The sequence below is a fragment of the Labrus mixtus genome, chromosome 21 (genome assembly GCF_963584025.1).
Source record: "Labrus mixtus chromosome 21, fLabMix1.1, whole genome shotgun sequence".
Taxonomy (NCBI): Eukaryota; Metazoa; Chordata; class Actinopteri; order Labriformes; family Labridae; genus Labrus; species Labrus mixtus.
The window spans coordinates 21,692,532-21,719,007 of record NC_083632.1 but is presented as its reverse complement, the minus strand read 5'-3'; the positions used below and the strand labels follow the sequence as shown (position 1 = coordinate 21,719,007).

General features: G+C 42.0%; 1 protein-coding gene across 1 annotated transcript in view; it reads left to right on the top strand.

Moving 5' to 3' along the window:
* The window catches only part of bahcc1b (BAH domain and coiled-coil containing 1b), a 71,955-nt gene extending 61,037 nt beyond the window's left edge, over positions 1-10,918 (top strand). Inside the window, exons 19-28 of the mRNA XM_061028879.1 lie at positions 122-318; positions 2,104-2,287; positions 2,453-2,570; positions 3,412-3,487; positions 3,610-3,718; positions 3,813-3,929; positions 4,034-4,171; positions 5,759-7,161; positions 8,247-8,483; positions 9,254-10,918. Of these exons, the coding sequence (XP_060884862.1) occupies positions 122-318; positions 2,104-2,287; positions 2,453-2,570; positions 3,412-3,487; positions 3,610-3,718; positions 3,813-3,929; positions 4,034-4,171; positions 5,759-7,161; positions 8,247-8,483; positions 9,254-9,463 (2,789 nt within the window). The 3' untranslated portion in view covers positions 9,464-10,918. The remainder of the gene's footprint in view (positions 1-121; positions 319-2,103; positions 2,288-2,452; positions 2,571-3,411; positions 3,488-3,609; positions 3,719-3,812; positions 3,930-4,033; positions 4,172-5,758; positions 7,162-8,246; positions 8,484-9,253) is intronic.
* Positions 10,919-26,476: the final 15,558 nt, after the last annotated feature.

The following is a 26,476-nucleotide window of genomic DNA, read 5'->3' as shown; positions in this document are numbered from 1 at the left end:
TCAATTTACTTTATGTGGTGCTTAAGACCAGGAAAAGACAAAAATGTATATTTCTAACTACTTAATACAAAACAATCTTGCATCAACTGCTGGTCTTTAATGATTTCCCCTTCTCCTTTAGGTTTGGGGGGCAAGCCCAGTACAGATCAGAGAAAACCGCCCAAAAGACCGAGCTTCTCCAACTCAGAGAGGGGACGTCTGTATCACCTGCCCAGCTGGGGAGCGCCTTCAGTGGGCTGCAGCTTCGAGCCAGACCGAGCCAGAGCCAGCAAGGAGGCCGTGAGGAAGACCTCAGCGGGACAGGGCATTCTGGGAAAGGTGAGACATTTTAGTGGGTTGGGTGCTATCTTGTAACCTTACAGTGACACAGCGATACCTTTTCTTGTGCAACGGACAACTTCTCAACAACGTAAATCACTCTCTGCTGGCAGCGGTGAGTTATGGTTGTCCTCTCACACCGTTATGTTACACCCTCAAAACAGGCATTTGCTCCTTGCATTTCCCCTCTCTGGCTGCGTCATCGGTGCACTTCTGTGTAAACGATCAGGGAGTAATACCCTGCGCTGTCCACCTTTGATATCTTCTTAAACATTTTTAAACTTTTAAACTTTTCAAAGTAGTGGAGATAACATCTGTTCATTTCTTAAGCAGTTGTTCCACTACTCCATTTTAATTATACTGCTAGGCCATTCACCACAACATGTTTTTTTTATTTAGACTTGGAGAAAAAAAAAGGTAATATTTGGAGCTAATCATGTGCAGGAAGATGTCTAACTTCAAGGCACACCTTCCATTTAGGTCGGACATAATCTCAAAGTTTGCTTTGCTGCAATTCCGTTCCCTCTGAACAATCACACAGAGGTGCAAGCATCACCATAAATTACTGCTGTCACAAGTTGAAAGGAATGTCATTACATGACTCTTGAAATGAGTTAATGAGCAGAAGAGGATACAGGTATGCTGCTTTGTGGTGGTTAGGAGGACAGGGGTTAAGTTTAGGCAGCAGCTGATTGGAAAAGGTGACTCAGATAAGGTCACTCCCATTTCGCCTTCTGCTGCATGCAAATAAAGTAAAACAGAAGGAAGGAGAACTGTATTTGTAGTAGCCCTCGCCTTCAATTTCCCTCATTCTTTGTAGAAGTGTGACACGCCCTGCAAGGAAGTTTGAAGATCTTTGAAGATCCTACAGATCGTTGTATTCGTGCAGGCAGACGTTGGCAGGACAAACACATTTCAAAAGAGAAGTGCCCCCGAGGTTGTCTCTGTCTTTGAGTCATTGTGAGGGAATGTCCAAAAACACATAACTCCAAACCTAACAGAGAAGTAGAAAGATTATCATTGGCCATAATCCTACACACACCCATTTATGCCTGCGCACACACACACACATACGCACACACACACACACACACACACAGACACACACACACACACACACACACACACACACACACACACACACACACACACACACACACACCCACCAAGCACTAAAGTGAAATTATCACCCATGCCCTCTGGTGACGAAACTTCTGTCACTAAAATATATGGTCTCCTGATGTGGAAACTTCAATAGAAAACACACACACACACACACACACACACACACACACACTCAAACCATTTCCCATTGGAAATACAAGCAGAAACCTGTTGGGCGAGCTGGCTTTCCATCAGCAGTCATCTTTGGTTAGACTAGCCTAAACCGGTCTGGAGATGGAGATTTTCTAGTGTGTGTGTGTGTGTGTGTGTGTGTGTGTGTGTGTGTGTGTGTGTGTGTGTGTGTGTGTGTGTGTGTGTGAGACTGTAAATTAGGGTTCAACTTGAAGCTTTTATTTTAGCAGGCATCCACATCACTAAAGTGTCCTTGGGCAACACAAGGAAGTTTTACCCCTTGCAGAGCTGAAGTCTTCAGGCCTCATTGAAGTTAGACATTACAAGAGTCCTCTGTCCTCTGTTTTTCACATTGATGGATTCACCACACCAGACTTGATTCAGTCAGCTGCAGATCCTGTGTTTACTGTCGATGAATCTGAACTCATGTTGACGTGATACCATATCCTGCTCGGTGCCCACTGATGTCACATCCTCTCTCCTGTGCAGGCAAAGGGCCAGGCAGTGAGCCGTCTCCTGCAGAGCTTTGCGGCAGACGATGGCTTTCGTTTGGACGAGGAGAGCAGCTTCTCAGAGGGCGAGGAGGAGGAGGAAGAGGAAGAGGAGGAGGAGGAGGAGGCACAGGAGAAAATGTTGATGCATCTCCCTCCCAACATGCCCTGCAGAATACCAGGTGGGTAAAAGAGACGCATCATTTGTCATTTTTAAGCATGTTGGATCCATTTCACACACCTCTTTCTCTGCCTCCTTGTCCCTTCTTTCATTTCACATTGCAATAATACTACACATGCACAAATTATGTATATCCCTTCATTTATCTCCCCCCCCCCCCCCGCAGCCCTACCAAACTGTGTCCTGAGTAAAGAGATGTTAGTGGATGGACTGAAGATCCTGATCTCTAAGGAGGATGAGCTGCTGTACGCTGCCTGTGTCCAGACTCTCGATCTCCCAGACATGTAAGGCTCTACTCACCTGCTGCCTTCCAGTTTAATCTGAAAAAAAGAAAGGAAAGCATTGATTGAAAGAGAGAAAAAATACTCTATTCAGAGAATTTTGCATCTAGTTAAACAAAACTACAGTTTTTACAAATCTTTAAAAAAAGTTTCCATCCTTCCATTCCTGAACACCACACTTGACACTCACACTACTTAATGCCCCATATTTATTTGTATATAGTTTATATATAGTTTTATTTTAAGGAATCAAATACGATGGTTATGACGATGACTAAAAAATATAAAAATCAACCACAGGTTCAACAATTTTCAGGGGGGGAAACCCCACAGTTAGTTTCTAAAAAAAGTAGAGTTTTGTTTATATTATTTATGTTTCATTGTTGTCTTGTCAATCACCACACCAACCTCAGGCTCTGCTTAACTTTTCCTCTCTTTTGTCTTTTCACTTCACTGTTAAGCCTTTAATCATCAAACTTAACTCCAACTCAGATGTTACATATTCATGCACTATTATAACGTTTGTAATCGTACATATTGATCATGCATAGGCTGCACAGATCTTAAAACATGAAGCATTTTTTTTATTTTGAGGAGGAAGAGTTGAAAAGCATTTGTTCAAATGCCCGGCAGCTCTTAGAATCATGACAAACATAATGTCTAGACAATAACAAGGCCAAGACACAATGTCGTGGCAGACAACATAGACGCCAGTGAGATCAGCATAGCATGAAACCACATTTTCAATGAATGACCTTTAATTTAAATAAAGTAAAAGTAAATAAAAAATAATTATACATTTCATTTTTATCCTTTTTTTTTTTTTTTTTTTTTTTTTTTTTAGTTTCAGTGTTGTCATCGAAGGGGAACGTGGGAATCGCCCTCGGATCTATTCGTTGGAGCAGCTACTACAGGAGGCTGTGAGTTTCAGTCTGGAGGCTCCATGACAAACTCTTACATGTTGCAGTATTGTGGGTAGTTTTGCTTAGTTTACTGAAACTCCACATGAAGACTTATACAGAGAGTTTTGTGACTTTTGCAGGTATTGGATGTGCGGCCCCAGACCGAGGCAATCCTGACTGAAGGGACACGAGTGTGTGCCTACTGGAGCGAGCGCTCGCGTTGTTTGTACCCGGGATACGTCCATCGAGGTGAACAAGACACACTAAAAAAACCTCCCTCTGTAAACATACATTGGTTGGTTCCCAGCAACTCATGTGCTCCATCTTTTTTGTTTGGCTACAGGAGGCTCAGGTGAGGAGGAGAAGGAGGGCAGTGTGATGGTGGAGTTTGATGATGGAGACAGAGGACGTATTTCCCTTGCAAATATCAGACTTCTCCCTCCAGGGTACCAAATACACTGTGAGTGCGGCTCTCAAAAGCAGGCAGGAAAGAGAGATAAGACGACTGTCGGATGAAAGAATGAATGAAAGAAATCCCAATATTTGATGTTTTGTCTCTGTCAGGTGCTGAACCCTCTCCCGCCCTTCTTATCTCACCTGGTCGCCGCGGTCGTCGAAGCTCTACCCAGGAGAAGAAAGACGCACCCACAGAGAAGCCTGCCAATGGGGATCCAGCAGGAAGGCCACAAGAGAAAAGACCAGGTGAGGCAGACGGGGACAAATGCAGTGGTCTGCTCAGGACTATAAAATCCTTTAACTCACAGTTGATCATCTTTCATTTCTCCAACAAAACAGTTTGTAAAGGTTCTGCCTGTTATGAGAATCTTTAAATAGTTTTGACTCATGACAGATATGCAAATACATGCCATTAACAACACAAGGTTCACACACACACACATTTACATGAGGTGGTACATTTTCACCCTTAAACATGTTTAAAACCCAACATATAATAACAAACTGATAAAATAGAGCTTCACTATAGAAGGGGGTCAGGTTCCCAATGGGGACTATTGAAGGGGTGAGGTGCTACTTGTAGCTTGAGGTAGCATGCTGATTTTTAAGTATCCTTGCTATTACCAAATTCTCATGGTAACTGAGAGAAACCATATGTTATTGATATCTTCCTTCAAACAGGAAACTACATTTTTCCTGGTGGCAGCAGAAACTGAAAGTATTGATTTGGAGGATGACTGTGGTCCTTTAAAATGATCCCACTTGTAGTAGTAATCATTTATTTCGGTCACAAGAAAAAACAAAAACATTTTGAGTGAAAAGGTGTAGGCTGAAGCTTTATCTTATTACACCTACCCTTGTTACAAATCTTATTATTTAAGACACTACTAGTTTGGTTACAAAAACAAAACGTATCAGAACAAAATTTGTTCCAAGAATTCATTTCAAAACAAAACAAATGAAACAAACAAAAAACAAAACAGAAGTCACACTCACAAAAAATAATCAAACCGACCTTTTATATTTGTTAAACATCATTTTTTAAGCAACAATTTAAATCTGGAAAGTGAACTACACATTCTTAATTCCATGGCATAAGTATTCCACAAGTTAACCCCTTTTACCCAAATACACCTGTTCTTTAAAGTCACTTGACTTTCCATTGTGACAAAGTTGCAAGGCACAGGTTGCAGACACTGTCCCAATGCATCAGTTTAATAAACTTTTATACTATCGTTGATTTATATTAAGAAAAAGTGTCTGTTTCTTTAAAAAGACAACCCGAGGAATCCACAGAAGATCACCCAGATGATGTTGTCTGGAAAGTTTTTTATTATCTGACTTGTAACATGACTCTCACACAGCCCTTAAGGCCATAGTAAAAATCTCCCTAACAAAAGCTCATTTACAGATCCAACTGTCAACCAATAAACAGATGCCCCTGAGTCAGAACAGAGCAAGTAAATACACAGTGAAACTCGTAAATTTAAAATAACCTGTTTGCTGCCTTGCATTTAGCCGCTCTATGACCACATTAATCATGACTTTATGTTGTGTCATCAGTGTGCTTTGTGTTCAGCAACATACATGTTAGTCATGAAAACCTCAGAGTGACAATAAAGCAGGAGGCAGAGACAGGTTGACCAGGTTTGGTGTTGTAGTTTGAGTAATGAATATGTTGAAACTTACCCGGCTAGGTGAAGATCAAGAAGATAAAAGTATCATGTTTCCATGCAGCTCTTGGTTTCCACAATTAATCTCAGTCTGCCCCCTCTCCGACTTGTCAGTTGATATTGAATATAACACCTCTTTGTTTCTGCTTCCCTTTTACAGTTGGCCGACCGAAGAAAATCCACTCGTCGCCTAAGACCGTCAGCACACCGACGTCAGTATCAGATGCTGTAAGCAAAGGCAACACTTCCTTGTTGAGTTGGTCGGTGCCCAGGAAGAGGCCTCCGGTCGATTTCTTCCTCTTCAACGGCACGTCCCGGAAAACCCAGAAGAGGATGCGAGAGCGGGACTTGGGATTCTTCCATCGCCCTGCCTACCACCACTTTGCACCTCCAGTGCCCATCAAAGGCATATTCGGCTCCCCTTTTGAAGGTGACTCTTTCAGCAGCATCGCCAACGGCTACTCTACATTTGGAAGCTCTGGAGCGGGACACCCAGCCAACTCGGCGGGGCTCCGGGACTCCTCGTCCTCCGCTTGCCCCTCGGCTGTCTCGACGGCGGCTGGAAGCAGGAAACCAGTGAGTGAACGGGACAGGAAGCAGCTCCTGGTTAAGCTTGACCATGAAGGAGTGACCTCTCCTAAAACCAAAAATGGGAAGGCTCTGCTTCGACTTGGTGGGAGTGGAGTAAGAGGAAGCAAGTGTTTGAACTCCACAGACGCACCGCTGAGATACATCCAACCCGGCCAGCTGGTAAAGGAGGGGAAGAAAGGTGGAGGGGAAAGAGAAAACACGACGGCCCACTCTGAGCCTGTTCTGAGGAAAGATCCTCTTTCAGCAGGTGTCAGTGGGGATTACAGTTTGGACTACCCCAGTGACTGCCCCAGCTCGTACTCTGAGCTCGATGAGGACGACGAGGACGACGGCCGAGGCGCTGAAGCACGCAGAGGAAGTGCTGCAGCCGCGTCCCATCGGGGTGGTCGCTTTCTCTCTCGTCTCTCCGTCTGCTTCTCGTCGTCGTCCTCCTCCTCTTCCTCCTCCGGCTCCATCTCCTCCTCTTCCCTTTGCTCTTCAGACAACGATTCCTCGTACTCCTCTGATGAAGAGTCCTCATCCGTGCTGCTGCGCCGCGCTCTGCTCCAGCAGGACAAACACAAGCACAGGCAAAGCATGACCTCCTCGGACCACCTGAGCCCCGATCCCACCACCTCCAACTCTTCTCCCTCTGCCACCGCCCCGACTCAAGGCTTTGTGGCCAAAGCCAGCGTGGCCGTCTCAGCGTCAAAAGTGAGATCTGACAGAGGAGAAGAGAGGAAGGAGTTCAAGTCAAAGGGTCGTATGTTGGCAAACAGCAGCACAGCTAAGACCCAACTGAAGAGGAAAGAAGGAGTTCCTAACAGCCATCATCAGAGACAGAGCAGTCCTGTGAGCCAGCAGCTAAAACCTGCCTCTAAAGACTCAGCGTCAGCTAAGAGGCAGCGGATGACTTCACCTGAGCCGCTGCCCAACATGGCTCCACATGTGCCTGGAAGACAGCTCTGGAGATGGTCAGGCAACCCGACACAGGTAGGATACTTCAGGCTGTATTTCAAATGATATTCAAATATTATAATAATAAATAATATATATTCAAATATTTCTTTTTTTAATTTTACATTATATTTCTATATTACTGTATATTTATGTGTATTAGTAATTAGAGTGTTTATTGCATGGCCTTGCGGAACAGTCTTTACATTTCACTGCACATCTGTATGAGCATGTGACAAATACAAATCTTGAATCTTGAATGTTCAAGAAATGCACTAAATAAAGCTCTTAGCCCTCCGCTGCTGTACTGCAGAACTTGGGAATCAACTGGAGTTGTCATACTCAAAACTGAAAACCATTGTATTAAAAATCCTGACTACATCAGATTGTGTTTTTTTTTCATATTCCCACTTTATTGTCTAGGACCTAGACAATACACCTAGACTCTAGGTGTTGTTGTCGTCAGCATCAGTATCCTAATTAAGCTCACTACTGCGCTTAACTGAGCAACAGGTTGTTGTTACAGCTTCTGTTGTGTCATAGCTGGATTACATAACGTCAGTGCAATGATACGACATAATCCCTCTTTTCACTTTTGGCCTGCCTCAGACTGTGTTCACATTTTTCAACACAATCAGGCTTACTTGGTGTGGTCAGTCACTGATTTAGTTACCATTTATTATCAAGTCATTAAGCTTCTTCTCAGCCAATCTCAGCCTACATTTTGCAAAACTTGTGTGTTGTAAACACGACTGTAATATCAGCTGAGATTTCACTTACAAAGAAGCTAACTCTTTGGTGTATACAAGCCCAAACAAATGAAAATATGTAGTTATATAGATTGTAACCTAAGACATTGTTACTGTATCAGATATGATATTTATGTCAGATTTAGAGTGAATGATATGTGTTTAGCATAAGGATAAAGAAACAAATCTGAACATTCATCTTTTGTTAAGAAGCCGTTCTTTGTCTTGGAGGACATATTTAATCTTGACGTTCTTTTGGTTTAAGCAGAACAAAATATATCTTCATTATTTTTCTAAATAGGGCTGGTGGTGAAATAAATCCTCCTCCTTGAATAAATGAGAGTTCATGTTTTTATTCTCTCTACCCGACAGAGGAGAGGTCTAAAGGGTAAAGCCCGCAAGCTTTTCTACAAGGCCATCGTGCGGGGCAAGGAGACGGTGCGTGTCGGGGACTGTGCTGTGTTCCTGTCACCCGGCCGGCCCCAGCTGCCCTATGTGGGCAGAGTTGAGAGCCTTTGGGAGTCGTGGAGCTCCAGCATGGTGGTCAGGGTCAAGTGGTTCTACCACCCAGAGGAGACTCGCCTCGGGAAACGACACCGCGACGGCAAGGTAAAAGACCAGAGCGAGAATAATTTTCTGAAATTGAGAATTGGCCAAACAGTCCGTGACATTTTCATTTAAATTTATCACCACTTTGCTTCCTCTTTATTCCCCAATCCCATCTCATATGAATGCTTAAATCTCCACTTAGTTCATGTAACCGAACCATTTGCTCTTCTGAATACTGCTCCACAGGAAGTCGTGCAAATTTGCAAATTTGGCTACAGCAAAAATGGCTTGTTTGGAGTTAATACAAAAAGAGCTATGCACATAGAATGAGTAGCAACATCCATCAAACATAGCTGTGCACATATATTAGATCAATGCTGGCTGGAAATAAAAAACCTTATAATGAGAAAAAAAACACATGCATTAAAAGGAAGTATGTGTGTGGGAGTCAAATGGCACCAAAGATACTGACAGAAAAATCTAAATCTTACTACTTACATCTACCTCCAGCAAAGTATGTTGTATTTAATCTTTTCATATTTAAGTTAAATCCTGGTTGTATATATTCTCATTCTTAGTTTTGATATTTTTAGTGCTTATTTACTTTGTATTTAATATTTTATTGTGTTTTTTACTCATATTGTGTGTTTGGACAACCTGCTGCTCTAACGCCACAATTTCCCAGTTTAGGATCAATAAAGTAATTCTATTCTATTCTATTCTATTCTATTCTATTCTTACCCTTTTTTCTCGTTTTACCGTTAACACATGATAATCAGTTACTGAATCTCTTTCAATTGTTAACCGATTTGCCTCTGTCTCTCTTCTAGAACGCCCTCTATCAGTCGAGCCACGAGGATGAGAACGACGTCCAGACCATCTCCCACCGCTGCCAGGTGGTCAGCAGGGCTGAGTACGACCACCTGATGCATGAACGTCAGCCTGGCAACGCGGCCAACGACCTCTTCTACCTGGCTGGTACCTACGAGCCAACGACAGGCCAGCTGATCAGTGCAGACGGCATGGCAATCGTGTCCTAGCACCGCCAGCCGGAGAGAGAGAGAAATCCACAAATATTTACCTGAAGTCTGAAGTCGACTCACGGTCCATCAGAAAACAGGACAGGGGGACAAGAAGGAAACCAAGACAAAGAGTTTGAGCTCTGCGTATTGATCCGTCCCGTATCAGAGAAGGGGCTAGCCCCTGGAGAGAGCCTGACAGTACTGGCACTTAAGAGGAGTCTGGTTTGTTCTGGAGAAAAGTCTGACCCATGTTAAGACTGTTTATCAGATATGGATGGAGGCTCCCTGTCGCAACTAGAGTCCACAGCCCTCCCTGTGGCTGAAAAAAAACGGAGTATCTAGTCACCGAGACAAGATTACTGCAGGAACAGGAACCCAAGGACAGTAGCACTTTGGAGTACAGTCGCTTGGATATGCTATGGAGGCAGGGTGGCAGACTTGACTGTCTGAAACAAAGACTGTATCAGAGAGCGAGTGAGACTGTGAAGGAGAGAGTTAAAGTAAACCACACTGGTTTGGATGGTTGAAATGGTCTTATACTGGTAGTTTGACGAAGAAAACGTGATTGGGAGATCCCCAACAGGACCAAAAAACACTGTAGTTCAAACTGTGTTTGTAAATGTGTGTGTGTGTGTGTGTGTGTGTGTGTGTGTGTGTGTGTGTGTGTGTGTGTGTGTGTGTGTGTGTGTGTGTGTGTGTGTGTGTGTGTGTGTGTGTGTGTGTGTGTGTGTGCAGAGTGGCTGCTACTACCCTCTTCAGCATTTAATGAGCTCTATACTTATAAGTAAATAGTGCTTTAGTGTGTGTGTGTGTGTTTGAACTGTATGCATGTTAATGCACAGGTACATCTGTGCTCATCAAGCAGATGACGTCCTGACGCACCATCGATCTGAGTATTAATCTGTGCAGTGCTTAACGTGCAAAATACAGAAACGACTTCTTCGCCTGTAAAGCCATACACGTCAATACCTCTCGCTTTCGTATCCTCCTCCTGAGGTGCGGAGACACATGTACATGGAGTGTTAGTTTGAGCGCTGCGAGCATGTTGGTCTGAATGGAAACATGTGCGTTGTGTGTACAGCGTTTTGTGTAATATAACATTTTGTAAATAGTATACATATATATTTGTTTTTTGTTGATTTTTTTGCAGAACAGATTATTTTATTTAGATTTTTTAGAGTGGGTGTGGGTGGGGTCGGGAGGGTCTGGCAGAGGGAGGAAGTGGGTCGGATTTTTTCTCACTTACTGCACTGAACAGGATCACAGGTTTGGATTTAGGGTCAAACTGATTTAAGACTTAAAGGTTGTAAAGTCTGCGTAAGGCAAAGTGTAGATATGTAAAAAGGACGTTTTTTTAAACTAAATCAGAAAAAAAACACTCTTTTTTAAAACATGTGTCCAAATCCTTTTTTTCTCTCTTTATTTTACTCTGTGGGGGTTTCGAATGTGCGTTTCCTGTTGGGAGCATTTTTTTAACAAAATACTGGAAAAAGAAACTGAGTTTCTGCTGTTCTATGATCCTAAAAGAATCTAGTTCTTTATCTACTTTAGCCTGTATTCCTATATGAAATGTAGATATTTATCTGGCATCAAAAATACCAAAGCACCTGTAAGTTTACGCTTCATTGCATCAGAAGAAAACAATTTTATTAAAAAAGACATTCAATCAAATCTGAATCCGGGACCCCTGCAATCATCAAGGTATTTTTGGTAGAGCTCCTCTTGTTGTCTGCTCGTGTTCATCCAGCGTTGCTATGACAGCCTCCGAGAAATGTTGCAGCAACATTGTCTGCACACCGCCCAGCTGATGCACTTGAGGTCTCTATGGCAACCGGAATGGCATCACGTGACTGTGAAGGACAATCAGGGCCAATCAATGGGACAATGTTGAGAGACAAAAAAAAAAAAACAAGATAAGGATCAAATCACAAATTATGCTTCTTGTCACTTTTATTCCTGCTTTGCCAAAAAACTGTCTCTGTGTGTTTTATGTTCGCTTGTTTTTACCATTGTCTTACTGTTTATGCAAGCCTGGGATGACTGTTTGTCGTCATTGTATAGGATGTACAGGGGGAAGATCATTCATGCAATTTTTCTTTTTTTTAGACATTGACTGACTTTCAACTACCATGTTGCTGTTACACTGCGAAGCAAAAGCTTTAAATGGAATCTAATGTGAAACTCAATTTTAAAAAATATCACTTTAATGGGTCTTTAATTATTTTTATTTTTATTTCAAAGCTGTATTTTCTTTAAGGAAAACACTGGATTCAGTTCTGGCCATCACATTTTTGAAAGAAGCAACATCATTGTGTTTTTCTTTTTAAGACCCACTGGAAACTGCTTTGTACGGTTGAGATAGCCTACTAAAATATATTATGTAAATTCAGTCATTCTTTTGGAAATATGACTTAAATATTTCCCCATGTACAAAAGGAAACAAATATTTATCTTAATTTTATTGCCTTTTTGTGTTTCATTAAAAAAAGATTCTTACAAAAAAAAAGACATTTCTTTTTTCTTTCCTGCTGGGTGTTGAGTTTTCTGACTATCACCTTGTGTTCATCAATGCCGATCATTTGTCTGTTGGAAGAAAAAAAGAGAAGAAAGCGTGGAGGAGAAAAAAAAACACAAGAGAGGAGGAAGCAATTTGAAACAGTATATGAAGCCAATAGAATGGCCAGAGAAAAAGGGAAACTGTATCTAGCGATGTTTCATGGAAGACGGCGAGGTGGGTCAGATATTCAGAGTGATAAAGACGGAACTGGACCATTTAGAGAACAAAGCGAGGATATCAGCTTTCCACCCGCAAAGGTTTCAAATCCAAAGTTTGTAGATGAGTGTGAACAAAATCTAGCTAACATTGTCCTTTTTACACACCTGAATGACACTTCAGCCTACAACAGGTTATCACAGGTGTGTGTATTAGTGCTGGGAAGGACACAAGTTTAAACTGGGCAGGGTGTGTGTAGCCACTTTCTGGGACAAAGTGCAGACATTTACAACCTTTTATTTGAGGCCTCCTGTGAAATATTCACACCTTTTTTTATCGCGCTGCAACCGGAGCCTTTGTGACTCATCTTATTGCAACATGAAAGTGATGTTGGAGGAGTTTACCTTTTGACCTCAAATTACAGCGCGGTTGCCTCGTGGAAGTACGCAAAGATGGCTCGAGCGCAGCGTTCCCTTACATGTCGGCCGCAAACTTAGTTTTTTACTCTTAGCTTTGTCTATTTAATGTCAGTCTCTCCTTTGCTGCTGTTTCCTTATCTCTCCAGTGTGCGTAGCCTATCTCTCCTGGCTTTTCTTGTCAATACAGGAAAAGTTGACTCACATCTTCCATGAAAAACTCTGCTAATGGTCCTTATCCATAGATTCAAATCACAAACACGCTAACATTAAGGCCCTTTGTCCAACAGTGTGTATGTGTGTGTGTGTTTGCTTTTCTTTTGTACTGAGTTTAGCTAGTTGGGCAGTTTAACATGTTATTGCACAGATATGAAACAGCGACACACACACACACACACACACACACCAACATTTTACACACATATTCCCACTGTTGGTCTTTTACATCCTCCTCATTGGCTCCTCAATCAACCACCGCCTTCAAAACACACACACACTAAGTGCACTCTTTGACAGCTTATCAGCACGTTTGCATTGGGCTTATCGGGCTGACATTGTTAAACTACTTTACCCAGAATGCTGCGGGAGATAGGTGCACAATGGGAAGCTAGGGGTGCCCTCTGGGTTAATGAGAGCGGGCTTTCACATCTTAAGAGCAAACATGCCGCAAGCTGATTAGTGTGTGTGTGTGTGTGTGTGTGTGTGTGTGTGTGTGTGTGTGTGTGTGTGTGTGTGTGTATGTGTGTGTGTGAGAGGTGGGGGGCTCAAGGGGTCAAAGGAAGGTGTGGCAGTTTTTTTATTGTGTTTTTATTTTGGGGTGGGTTGGTGGATGGGGTCACTAGATACTACAACTAAAGAGTGCAGAGAAATCTGCTATGTTCAATTTTATGACATTTATTGTAATTTTGTTTTTAAAAAAGTATTGTTACCGAATAAATACTTGGAAAAACTGGTACATTGAAAAGGGACAGAGGATGTATGTGAGTGTGGGTGGGCTTGCATATAAATGTGTGTGAGGCGGTGTGTGTGTGTGTGTGTGTGTGTTTGGGGGATTCAATCCAGAGAAAGCCCTCCATTTAGATATAGCCGCAGCCTGTCACTGAAGTTAATGTATAGCTGTCAGCTGCAGCAGGATGTGTGTATGTAGAGAGTTTGTGAGTTGTATATGTGTGCATGTCCAGGTTTGTGTGTGTGTGTGTGTGTATATTCAGGTCACTCAGAGTGGGAGTAAGGAGATCAGCGGTCTTCTCTCTCACCTCATTCATCGTTCATATGAGGATCTATGAGCTCTCTGTCCAGATCCAGCTTTCTATCTGTGTGTGTGTGTGTGTGTGTGTGTGTGTGTGTGTGTGTGAGATTGTGGATGTCCGTATAGTTAATGTGACTCATTGTTGTGCAACATATTCTGTGGTAACAGATGGTGAGTTCACATTAATCATGGATTCTTAGTGTGGAAATCATCTTCATGTGCTCTTAACATTACAACACCAACAAACCTCCACTGTTCTGTTCTCACTGTTTTCTCTAATTTCCCAAATTTTGTCTTGTTCCCCATTTCACTGGGGAAAAAAATCAGATGGTTTCTGCTTTCTTTTCTAGATTTCTATGATTGATCATTTGAAAATGTTGCGGCAATATTTCAGCTCAGCTACGGATCCCCCATTCTAGACATTAATAGTAAATATAACAATATGCTGTCCTTCAAGAGCAACAGAATTATTATTTTATTTTTTATTTTCGTTTTGTGTTTTGGATCCAACATGGAAAAAAATACCTGCCAATTATCTTTGATTTAGTTTGTAGGCATTATCAGGAAATAATAGCTCCTGTAGACATGACTTTGAAAAAAGATAACTGCCTCTATAGCTACTTTTCAAACCAGCTGCATCTGCTATGAAAGCCCCAATATTTACCTTTTTTCCTCTTCTAACTTTTCAATCACATTTACATGTTTTGTCTGGGAAAAAGATTTCACTTTTATACTGGACTTCTATTCTCCTCTCTTTGATTTATTTATTAGCTCAAAGGATATAGAACATTTCATTTGTTTCATTTGTTTTATTTGTTTAATGCTCAAAAGCAACATGCTTTTATACAATCTCTTTGTAAAGGGCCAACTTTTTTTAATCTAAATGATGCAATAAATAATTTAATGTGAACCTTTTCATTAAATCAAGTACTGCTTGAAAAATAAATCAAAGTATGAGTCATTGCATTTCCACAGTATTATACACACAATTTGTATGCAGGAAATGTTTTTCATGTATGTTCAATTTTATTTTATGTATGTTTTTTAACTTAGGTTATAAAGAAAAGACATGGAATAAAAAAAATGGAGGAGGCAAAAGAAGCCTAACAGTGATGAAGAAAATGGGCAAAGGAGGAGAAGGGAGGCAGTGGAGGAGCAGGAGGTGAGTTGTGTTTTATACTTAATGCTCGCTCAGGGTCATCGGGGGTCAAACTCTCTCCATAAGCTCCTAGCTCTCAAGACTTGAACATTGAACTGCAGGAAAATCAACATGATGATTTTTACTCTCTCGCTATCTTGTCTCTCTCACACACACTACACACACACAAGGTTGTAGATTACTCAGAGCAGTTGCGGTGGTTATCGCTCATGCTGGTATTTGATATTTGGAATAGTGGAGGAGTGTCATCTGGCTCGAGGCAGACTTCTCCGTCGGTCAGAGGAGGTCAAACATCCTGTAAAGTCTTAGTGGACACAGCAACCGGAGACACAGTCCCCTCATCACTGTCATGTGGGAATGTGTGTGTGTGATATTTATGATGTGATCAAGATGCAGCCTGGAATTTATATGTGTGTATGCGTGTGTGTGTGCGTGCGTGTTTAAGGGGGAGTTTGCACCGGTTGTTTCATATAAATAAACTGTACATATCTGTTTCCTGCTGTCGCTGGGTAGAGTGGACAAGCTTGGCAGTCACACACACACACACACACACACACACACACACACACACACAGCCTTGTATGTTCCTCTTGATGTGTTGTCAGCTGCACTGCGAGTCATTAAAAGACCTGTAATTGTACACCTGTCTGCTTGTAATATGTACGATAAATTAATGTGAAACCTTAACAGTGAGATGGTGTCTGAGGGTTTATCTCCCCCATGCTGATTTGCCGATTTCACCACTTGAAATGTGAATTGATGCAACATTGGTGAAGACAGTCTGATTGCATTTCCTTACATTTCATCAGTTTTCTTGCAAACATATTCCACATTAAATGAATACTTCACCACAACGTCCCTGTAACTTTTTACATTGACAGTAATAAGAACTAAATCAAATGTTGCTGTAAACAAGTATTGTAAGTCTGTATTCATAAAATAAGTCTGCTTTGATGATTAAAGGAAAAGTTGGACATTTTGGGGAAAGATAAAAATTTGCTTTTTTCTTCAGATTGAGATGAAAAGATTATACCCTTTCTGTTTTTGCATCACAGAACACAGTCAGGGGCTACATTTCTATTAATTCTGATGAGGCTTGTTTAAAAAAAAAACTGACAGTCCATGCTGGATATCTGGATGACATCCCTGCATTTTTATTCCAAATTGAATCTAGGCTCTGAAAGACATTTATTTTTTGGCAAAAAGAGACAGAAAAATGTATGTAAAAGTCTTTCTTTTTTTTTTAAGAAAAGAGAAACTGTGATTACAGAAGCATAATACTAATCTTACCTGATGAACTCCATGTGATAAGAAACATGGAAGGTCATCTGCAATGTAATTTATTTGCTTGATAGTCTATGCGCCTGCACACCAATTACAAAAAAAAACAGACAATCTCTGCAATTATTACAAATCACAAGGGAAGCCATGTCCAATTTGAACAGGGCTAATGTCAAGACCGAGTTACCATGGCGATAAATGGCAGAATATTAATAAACAATTTGGGAAATAATTGGTTAACCATAGCAATCTCTGCACTGAAAGTAGCCTCAGTAGAGCCGTTTTTATCATCTTGAAAGCTCAGATTGAAAACAGAAAGACTGATTTATACAACAAAGACACACTGTGTATTATTTTTTTTTCTGTGTAAACCTCTCTGCCTATATAGTCCCTAAAGCTGAAGGCTGCTCCACTCAGTCTGTACGAGTGACGATTCATCAACTGACAGCAATCCTGAGAGATTAGCACGCCACGCTGAGTGAGCAGAGCTGAACACACACACACACACACACACACACACACACACACACAAACACACCAGGAATGTACAGCTCACAATCAATGGAACAGTTAAGCTTCATATATATCACACACCACAGATCAAGACAGGCGGGGAAACCCTGCTTATATTTTGTTCTTTTGTTATCTGCATTGACTCAGCGAAGTGTGTGCATGCAGGTGTGTGCAAAAAAGGATGTTTGCATGAGAAAAAGAGGTAGAAGAAGAGGTACAGAATTGTGTGTGCATTGTGTGAAATGTGTGTGTGTGTGTTTGGTGTGTGTGTGTGTTAGGAAGCTGTGAGAGGAATTTACAGGTATGTTTTTACTGTTGTGAAAGCACCGGAAAGGTGTGTGAACAACAATGGCTACCGGTTTCAAACCTGTGTGTGTGTGTGTGTGTGTGTGTGTGTGTGTGTGTGTGTGTGTGTGTGTGTGTCTGTGTGTGTGTGTGTGTGTGTGTGTGTGTGTGTGTGTGTGTGTCTGTGTGTGTGTGTGTGTGTGTGTGTGTGTCTGTGTGTGTGTGCGTGTGTGTGTGTGTGTCTGTGTGTGTGTGTCTGTGTGTGTGTGTGTGTGTGTGTGTCTGTGTGTCTGTGTGTGTGTGTGTGTGTGTGTGTGTGTGTGTGTGTGTGTCTGTGTGTGTGTGTGTGTGTGTGTGTGTGTGTGTGTGCCCCTGGCAGCTGTTTGCCCAGCCCAGAGTGGTCTTGGCAGTGTTTCTTTACTGTAACTGCACCCACATGTTGGCAAAGTCTGTCACAGCAAGGGCACGCTCCCCTGGTGCCAGGGGTTGGTGTGTGTGTGGTTGTTGGTGTGTGTGTGTGTGTGTGTGTGTGGTTGTTGTTGTGTGTGTGTGTGTGAGTGTGTAGAGAGAGAGAGAGAGACTTAATGAGTGGGCCTGACCACAGACAAATTACTCTTCTCTCTGGGAGTTGCAAAAAAATAAATATTACAAGCAAGAACTAGAGAGAAATAAGTTAAAACTAACTATTTTTCACCATGTTAACCATTGTGTGAGACAGTGAATGTGTGTGTGTCTGTGTGTGTGTGTGTGTGTGTGTGTTAACATGGATACGGTAGTACAGGCTCCTTTGTGCTATTCATGTCACGTCTCTGTTGGCTCAAAGAAAACTTTTTATCTCTAATCGTCTCTTCATCTTGCTCTGAGCGTTGTGTCTCAGTGTGTGTTTGCATGTGTGTCTGTTCAAATATGCATGCATGTATGTTTCCCACATACACACATCAGAAGCCCTTGCTTCGTCCCCTATGTGTGTGTGTGTGTGTGTGTGTGTGTGTGTGTGTGTGTGTGTGTGTGTGTGTGTGTGTGTGTGTGTGTGTGTGTGTGTGTGTGTGTGTGTGTGTGTGCAGATGGCTCTTCACTCTTTCATCTCATCAAGCGTTCATCACTCCGTTCTTCATCAATCACACCATCCAGCAGATCACTCATCAACTGAGGGTCCTGCTTTTAAATGATAACATCTCTCAGTCCACACACACACACACACACACACACACACACACACATATGACGTGGAATGTGACCATAGCGAGTTTCGAAGGTATTCTTGCTAACACAGTTGGAGGCCTCAGGCATATAGCACCTACACATTATTCCCCCTCCTCAAAACACACTCACATCGTCCAGCTCACTGTTGGTCGCCTGCATACACACACGCACACACACACACACACACAGTTTCCATGGTGACGAATAGGCAGCCATGCAGAATGAGTGCACAGTCCCTTGGGACGTCTCCTTTGTCCATCTCTCCATCGCTCCCCTTCAGCGATGACAAGACGTCTCCTCTCTGTCTCTCCTATCCCTCAGCCTTCCCCTCATTACCCACAATGCATGTGTTTTATTTCATAAGCTAAAATTTCATCCGTCTCATCCACAGCGTTGCAGCACAGGCAGCCTTTGTCCACCCAACTCTTTCCTCCAGATTCGCCCACTGTATGGCTCTAAACTCTGTTTCAACAAACACAACTGAGACTTTAATCCCAGTTGAGCTGGCTCGTCCTGTAACTTCCACCGGTGTTGCAATAAGTGCAGCTCCGAGCGGGTTTGAGTGGCAGCTCCTCGCTATGACAGAGTCAGAGTGGTATGGATGGATGGAGGGAGGGAGCAAAACAAATTGGTTTGTTCTGTCAGAGATTGTGAAAAGAGTCTCTGAAACACTCAGGGTGTGTTAATGCTGAGGACAATCTCTTCGTTTCCTGTGAGTCACTACCAGTTGGCATGTTGAGGGGAAGAAAGTGTTTGCTGTCCACACAAAAACTACAAAACCCCACATCCACTTTTAGAATGAATATAGGTAGAAAAAGCAAGGATGTAGTCCAGGTGATGACTGCTGCATGGGCATGGACAGTTTTCAAGAGAATCTTATGAAAGCAAAGTATGAACCCTTCACCAGACCTGATCAAGTCCAAGAAGGACAAACTGTAAAAACTTTTAGTCATTGTGTGTACGACCACCGGCTCCACCTGAGCATGAGATGCAAAAGGCTTTCAACCCCAAAATTCTTAAATCAGGGGAAACGTCCAACTTAACCCTGAACAAAGAAGACTACAGTACTTTCTACTTAAACTTAAATGGTGGTCACTCATTTTGAGGAAGGGATGAGTTATGGACAGGTTCCTCCTCATCATCTATTTCCACCATCTCAAAGACGACGGCAAAGAGCTTTGGCAAGGTCTTCAGACGTTCCATTTGTCCTGAATGTGCTATGAACTGGACAGCTAGCTGAGGTCAGTCAGCTGGTCAGGGCTCCCTGGGATTCTCCATCAAACAGAACATGAAGAGAAGAGTCAGGTAGGTCTTTACAGTAGTGCAAGCACAGAGCTACTAGGAGATGGCTGGCGTTACACAGAAGCCTCGGCAATATTTTCCTCTTCAGAAACAATACAAAGCTCAGATAACCATTTAAATGTAAGTGAGAGATGGTCAAGATTGCTTATACAAGATAGATGTTTGATATATAGAGACACAAGTTAACCAAAGACTGATTCCAGCAGGATTGGCAGTGAAGACTGGAAGGAAGTGAAGAGCTTGGGAAGCTAGGAAGAGGAATGACGACAGAAAGCAGAACTAGCAACAACTTAAATAATACAGTATAAGAAGATATTACAATATATAAAATAGAATTGAAAAATGTAAAATATAAAATATAAAAAATAAAGATAAAAAACACAAAATGTACAAAAGGTGTAATGTAGGAGCTGTGCAGTGGACTATGAGAAAAAATCTTAGTGTGTGTAACAACTGACAGAGTGTATGTAAGGAAGATACATTTTTAAGTTCAGTGGGCTTTATTGATTTGACCTGGGATAAGAACAGATATCCTCCAAATGTTACCCAACTGGCTGTTTCCATCTCGCCTCTGTTTTCATTGCTGATTTGCTCATAAAAGGCCCAAAATTTCAAAATCACACTTGTTGAAGTTTTGTGATGAAGAGGTTGTAAAAGAAATAAGGCCACTAAGAGGTCAGAGTGCAGTGAAATGGAGAACTTGTGCAATAGATCACAGCAGAATGACGAGACCTCCAACCTGCTACCCTGGACCGATGGAAGGTGGAAGGGAAGAGAGGAAGATAGGGAAACAGATCCTGAAGATTTGATAGCTTACATTCCCATGAGTGAAGTGAAAGAGTAGAAGAGAAGTGCATGAAACACCCTCATGTGGGAATGTGCTGTCTGGCATTAATAGTGAAAAACAATTACAATACGGCCTGAACTCTTGCTCTGATCCTGACAAAGTTGCACACAGAATTTGCGGTAAGAGCCATTTGAGGCTATATGTGGTAACCAGCGTGAGGGTTTTAACAGACTACAGGGGACATGTGGAAAAAATGTGATTACAGATGGGAGATGTGGGATGTAATCAGGGGAAATGTTAAGAAAACATCATCTGCTTTTAAGCCTGTAATGCCCTACCACCGAGTGACTGTTCACCCACACCGCAGGATCCCTAATAAATAAGACTACAACTCCACACTTCACTTTTATTGTGCGTTACAGTGTGTATCTATGTGTGTGCAGTGTGTGTGTGTGTGTGACCCCCCCCCGTCCTTTGGCACGTGAAACATTTTGCTCTGCCGTTTTTACAAGCCGGGCGTTAAGCTGTCCATCAAATGCCGGGAAAATACCCTGGATCCCTTTCCCCCCCTATCATACACACACACACAAATGCGCAGGAACACACACATCAATTCCCAACGGAAACCACAGTCGCAGTAGCAGTAGTCGCTCCTCTGCCAAGCTCTTAAACACGCTGAAGCTAACCACTCAGCTTCTTTAGGGCCTTCTCTTTTTACATCTCTCCCTCTCTGACTGTCCTCCCTTCCACCCGACATTCATCTCTCTCCCTAAATATCCTCTCTGCTTAGATACAGGCCACACACTGCTGAGTGGATGGCCCGTGATAACAGCAGGCCTCATCTGGCCTCCCCACTTTAGATTGGCTGGATGGGATATATATGCTTGTAAATGTAAAATACAGCTTGACATGGTGCAAGGCTCTCCATTACTGCTGCTTTATATATGGTCAAAAGAGAGAGTGCAAAGGTTGTGTGTGTGCTTCTTAGTGTGTGCATGTGTGTGTTTTATTACAGGTAAGGCCATAAATCAACCTGAAATGATCTTTATTAAATATTGAATATTGTAGGAAGTATGAAGGTTACACCTGAATCATTGCCACAGAATAACTGTAAATTAAACTTAATGTGAAGGTGGTGTTGCATCCACGATTAACTGCTACAATGCTACTTTGGCCATGTTGTTGTAAAGGAGTTTTATCATTCCCGGGAGTAAGTGTATGTATCATATGATCTGTTTTTTCTGAAAACGCTGAAAACAATATTGGTCTGGCAATACAAGGAAAGGGACTTTTGTCTAAAGTTGATAGATAGATAGATAGATAGATAGATAGATAGATAGATAGATAGATAGATAGATAGTTAGTTAGATAGATAGATAGATAGATAGATAGATAGATAGATAGATAGATAGATAGATAGATAGATAGATAGATAGATAGATAGATAGTTAGATAGATAGATAGATAGATAGATAGATAGATAGATAGATAGATAGATAGATAGATACTTTCTTGATCCCGAGGGAAATTCAAAGCATCCAGTAGCAGGTTACAAAGACGTACATGACATGAAACATTTGTTACAAATTAACCACAAAACCGACGCCCTCCCCTCCCATACATATATATTAACCCCATACATTAAATTAAGAATACCCCTAGATGAATCAACATTTTTTTGCAATGTTGAAAAAGAAGAAATTTTTCAAAAAACAGACATTAAATAACAGTCAGTGCAAACATTGAAGGTGCGAAAATTATGGTGTGAAGTATAGAAAAAGCCAGAACAAAGTATGAGAGACATGCAAAAGTTTAGGTGCCAATCCACTTTGCAAAGGAGCCAGAGCAGAAAGAGAACAAGGAGCCAACCAGCTGCAGAAAATAACATTTGAAATGTTTTTTGAGATTTTGTCATTTCGTTGAGCCAAGAGCAAGAAGCATACAACACACTTTGCGTTGCCATGGACAACGTACATGTCAAAAGCCCTACTAAATTGTGACCAACATAACAATTGTTTTGAGAGTTTAATAAAAAATGACGCAACTTCAACATGCTTTTGGGTTCACCTATCTGTATCATACTGTTTGTATTGTGACTCAGATTGGAAGGTCAGTGTTTTTTGGCATCAATGGGTAGTTATCTATCAGCCCTCCTTGATGTCATTACACAGACCTATGAAGGAATAAAGCAACATGGTGCTATAGGCTGCCTAGCATGTCATAAGGTCAGAGGTGTCAAAAGTATTGACATTCATTACTCAGGTAGAAGTATAGATACTAGGGTTTAAAAAGACTTCTGTAGGCAATGTTTTCGTGAAGTTTACAACGCCGCAGTGGATGAATCAGAGACGTCAGAGTTTCATTGACAATTTTCTTTTCTGAAATTGGTTGATCAAAATGAACATGTTATTTTGACCCTGAGTATATGGTATATATATATAATATAATATATTGTTTATTTTCCAGCAGTAGTCTCAGAACAAAGATCAGTGCTGGTCTTAGCCTTCAAAAACTCATTGAAACCCCGGGTCTACCTATACATGTGTGTGCATCAGGGAGTGTATACCTGGGGAGACAACACTGCAGAGAACCTTTGACAAATAAAAGGTGGGAGACAAAGGGGAGAGCTAAAAGGAGGGAAAGGCATCACAGGGGCCGAGATGGAGAGAAAAACATCAATACTGTAGGCATTTAGAGGAAGTGAGAGAAAAGAAGGAGAGAAACACAAGAGCCATGGGAGAGAGAGGCAGGGAGCTCCACTGAGCGAGAGAGAGACAAGGAGGCTTGAGAATCAAGAGGGGAAGTCTAAATGAGATTATCTGAAAGAAGTCGAAGACAATGAGAGACGCGTTGAGAGAGACAGACAAAGGGAAGAGTGGAAGGCTTTTCCACAAACTGAGCAGGAGAACAAAAATCCAGCTCCATCAATGCCACAAACTCTGCTCAAGCAGACCTTCAGTTTTTCTTTCAGCATGGACGTAAAGATTTCTAGCCCCCATTAGTGTGAATGTACATGTCCTCGCCTTTGCTGTAGGACAAAGCAGCAAATACCGCTGCTCAGTATAAGAGGTTAGTAAATAAGTTGAAACACATGCTGTAAGGCAAAATATATCCAATTTAAAGGACAATAGTTACCTCTTAAGTCTGGCTCACACTGTGCGATTTATCCTCCGATTGTATAAAAGTCGGGGTGGCATGTGAGCTCACACTGTACGACTGAATCATTTACGACGCCCGACCAGACCTTGAGATTGATGTGCTCACACTGTACGACCCGATTGTCGGGCACGGCCGGAGAGCTCTCACTGTACGAGTGAAATCGGGACGGAGCGTTGACAATCGTTAATAAAGTTTGATTTGTAAAAAACAAAGGACGACGGTCGGTGAAAGAGAAGGAAGTGGAAGTTGTTGTAGGAAATAGAAAAGTTGATACAATTGTAGATATATGGATACAAGTTTCAGAAAAGTGCTGCACTGATGATCTGTACAGAAAAGTAAAAAAACAAACAAACGCTGGTTTGCGTCCTGCCGCTGGTCGTCATGACTACAGTCCTCCCTTGTCTCTCGTTACTATATTGTAGTCACACACAACTTCTGTTGGACCCTTTTCATGATGTAATCGTCAAGATTTTAAATTCTAAATATCAAACATGTTTGAAATAAATCGGGGCGTCCCCGACGATCGCCGGACAGATCGGGGACGTTAAGATTGGATCTCTGTACCTCTCACACTACAAGATAATCTGAACAGAGAATCGGGTCCGAGCAGCCTCGAGTCGGGAGAGACCCTGAGATTGTCGGGAAGGAAGAATCGGAGCTGAAATCGGCCCGATTATCTTGCAGTGTGAGCCAGGCTTAAGTTTATTATTATTATTGTGAAATCAACATGGTGTTTGTTAGTCCATTGCTCAACAATGTCCAGCTAGTCTAGATGTGCTTCAAGTTTTGAAAAATATACGACACAGACATACAAATACCAGATTTTGGATACATGAGCAAAACTTCTTTGCTTTGAATAATAAAAAAAACATCCTGAACATTAGCTACCAGATCTCGTTTGATTTTATTGCCACAAGTCATTTTGATTTTTTTTTTGATTTTTTTTGGGGGGGCTTTTTTGTGCCTTTAATGGAGAGATAGGACAGTGGATAGAGTTGGAAATCAGAGAGAGAGAGTGGGGAATGACATGCGGGAAAGGAGCCACAGGTGGGATTCAAACCTGGGCCGCCCGCTTGGAGGAGCAATGCCTACATGGAACACGTGCACTAACCACTGCGTCACCAGCGCCTCACAAGTCATTTGATTGATTTTTATTTGAACAAAATAAAGCTTGGTAATGACAAACACATCCATCAAAAATGAAATACTTCTACCTGTTTGATACTTCCCTATAAACCCTGAAAGAGCCAGAAAGTGGGCTATAATTTGGGGATGGCTAAGTCTCTGAGGACGACACCATGATTGACTCGTGTTCAGTTGGTCTCGGAGATGCCATGCAGGCAATGTTTCATCTATTAGAGCAAATCTTCAATCTGGATGCTTTTGCCATTTGTCAAAAGAAAACCTTCACCTGAGTAGAGGCAATGTAAGCCAACAAATTAAATGGCTACTGATTCAGAGTTGTGCTTTTATCATTTGATGTCTGTAGGAGTTTATCTTTAAGTTACATTGGTTAATTGCTCTGAAATTGCATTAGAAATAAAATCATCAGTTAGTGTGCTAATCTTTTCTATAACACTCTTAAGAGATAAATTAATTTGTCTGCTGATTAACACACAAAGGGGTGTATGGGTAGTGTCAGCACCACAGGATAAAGTTTCAACATCTATTATATTTTTTAATAGTCAAACAAATGTATCTGCGCTATTTAGCATATTCTTTAATATGTCTTTACATCCCAACAGAAATCATTAAAGGGGTCATATTATGCTTTTTCTGGTTTTATATGCTGTTTAGTGTGTTTTCCAAGTGTCCTGTGCATGTTTAGACACATCTATGTGCAAAAATTCAAAGTCCGCGGAAACGCGGCTTCTCCTACGTCCTCCTGTTAGCTGTAGCATTAGCTGCATGTAACGCTCGGTTTTAGCCCCCCTCGAAAAAAATGTGTCAGTGTGACGTCTTGTCAGTGTGAGATCACTGATCTAAGCCCATTGGCTCGTTGTGGCAAGCCCTGCAGCTCATGTTGCACGCCCATTAACTTCTGTAGCACGCCCACGATATGCCGTAGCCTGCGGTAGCACAGTAGTGCTAAGGTGCTAATGGTGCAAATATGGTAAAAGGGGCGGGACATTTCCGAGAACCGTGCTGGGCAACTGACCCATTACGACAGAGCCGACAGGCCGACCAATCAGATCAGACTTGGCACACGTGGGGACTCTGAACGTGGGCACTTCAGAGCCTTAGAGAGAGAGTCAGAAGCGAGCTGGTTAGTGATGTGAAAAGCAGTTCTTTTCAGTGTACTGAATCAGTAGAATCAGTTCAGTAAAGTGATTCCTTCAAAAGATTCCTTCACCGAATCGTTCAGTACTTCTCCGCAGCTCTGTCTGTGAATCAGAATTTAATAAGCTGAAACACGGCCGAACGTTTAGTTCTGCTCGCGATCGTACTGAGAACAGCCGGTGGTGAATAATAAACCAATGAGCTGAGAATTTAGTTTGCAAACTGAAAGCTGCTAAAACAATCACATTTATTTTCCCCGACCGTTCTGCTCAGTACGTTCAGTACAAGAAGAGGAAGAGAGTGACTCGGAGGTGGAGCTCCCGTTCAGTTTGTTCAGTGAACGAAACACTGACTGAACGTGAACGAGCGAGACTGTGAGTCACCAGCCTCAGTCACACACACACTGTGCTGACTGAAACACGATCGTTAGTGGATGTTAAAACAGTCAGCTGAGTGAAATTAAGTTGGATATAAAAGCTGTTTGCAAACTGACAGCAGCTATAAAAAGCACATACATTTTCACGACACCTAAATGTTAAATAATATATTTGCTACTTCCTCAAATTTGGAGACATGAGAGGGAAAAGTAGGGGCGGGCTTTAGCGACACAGAGCTCCCGACCGACTCCGTCCTGTTGGTTCAGTCAGTACGTATCACGGACATGAAGGGAGAGGGAGGGCGGGC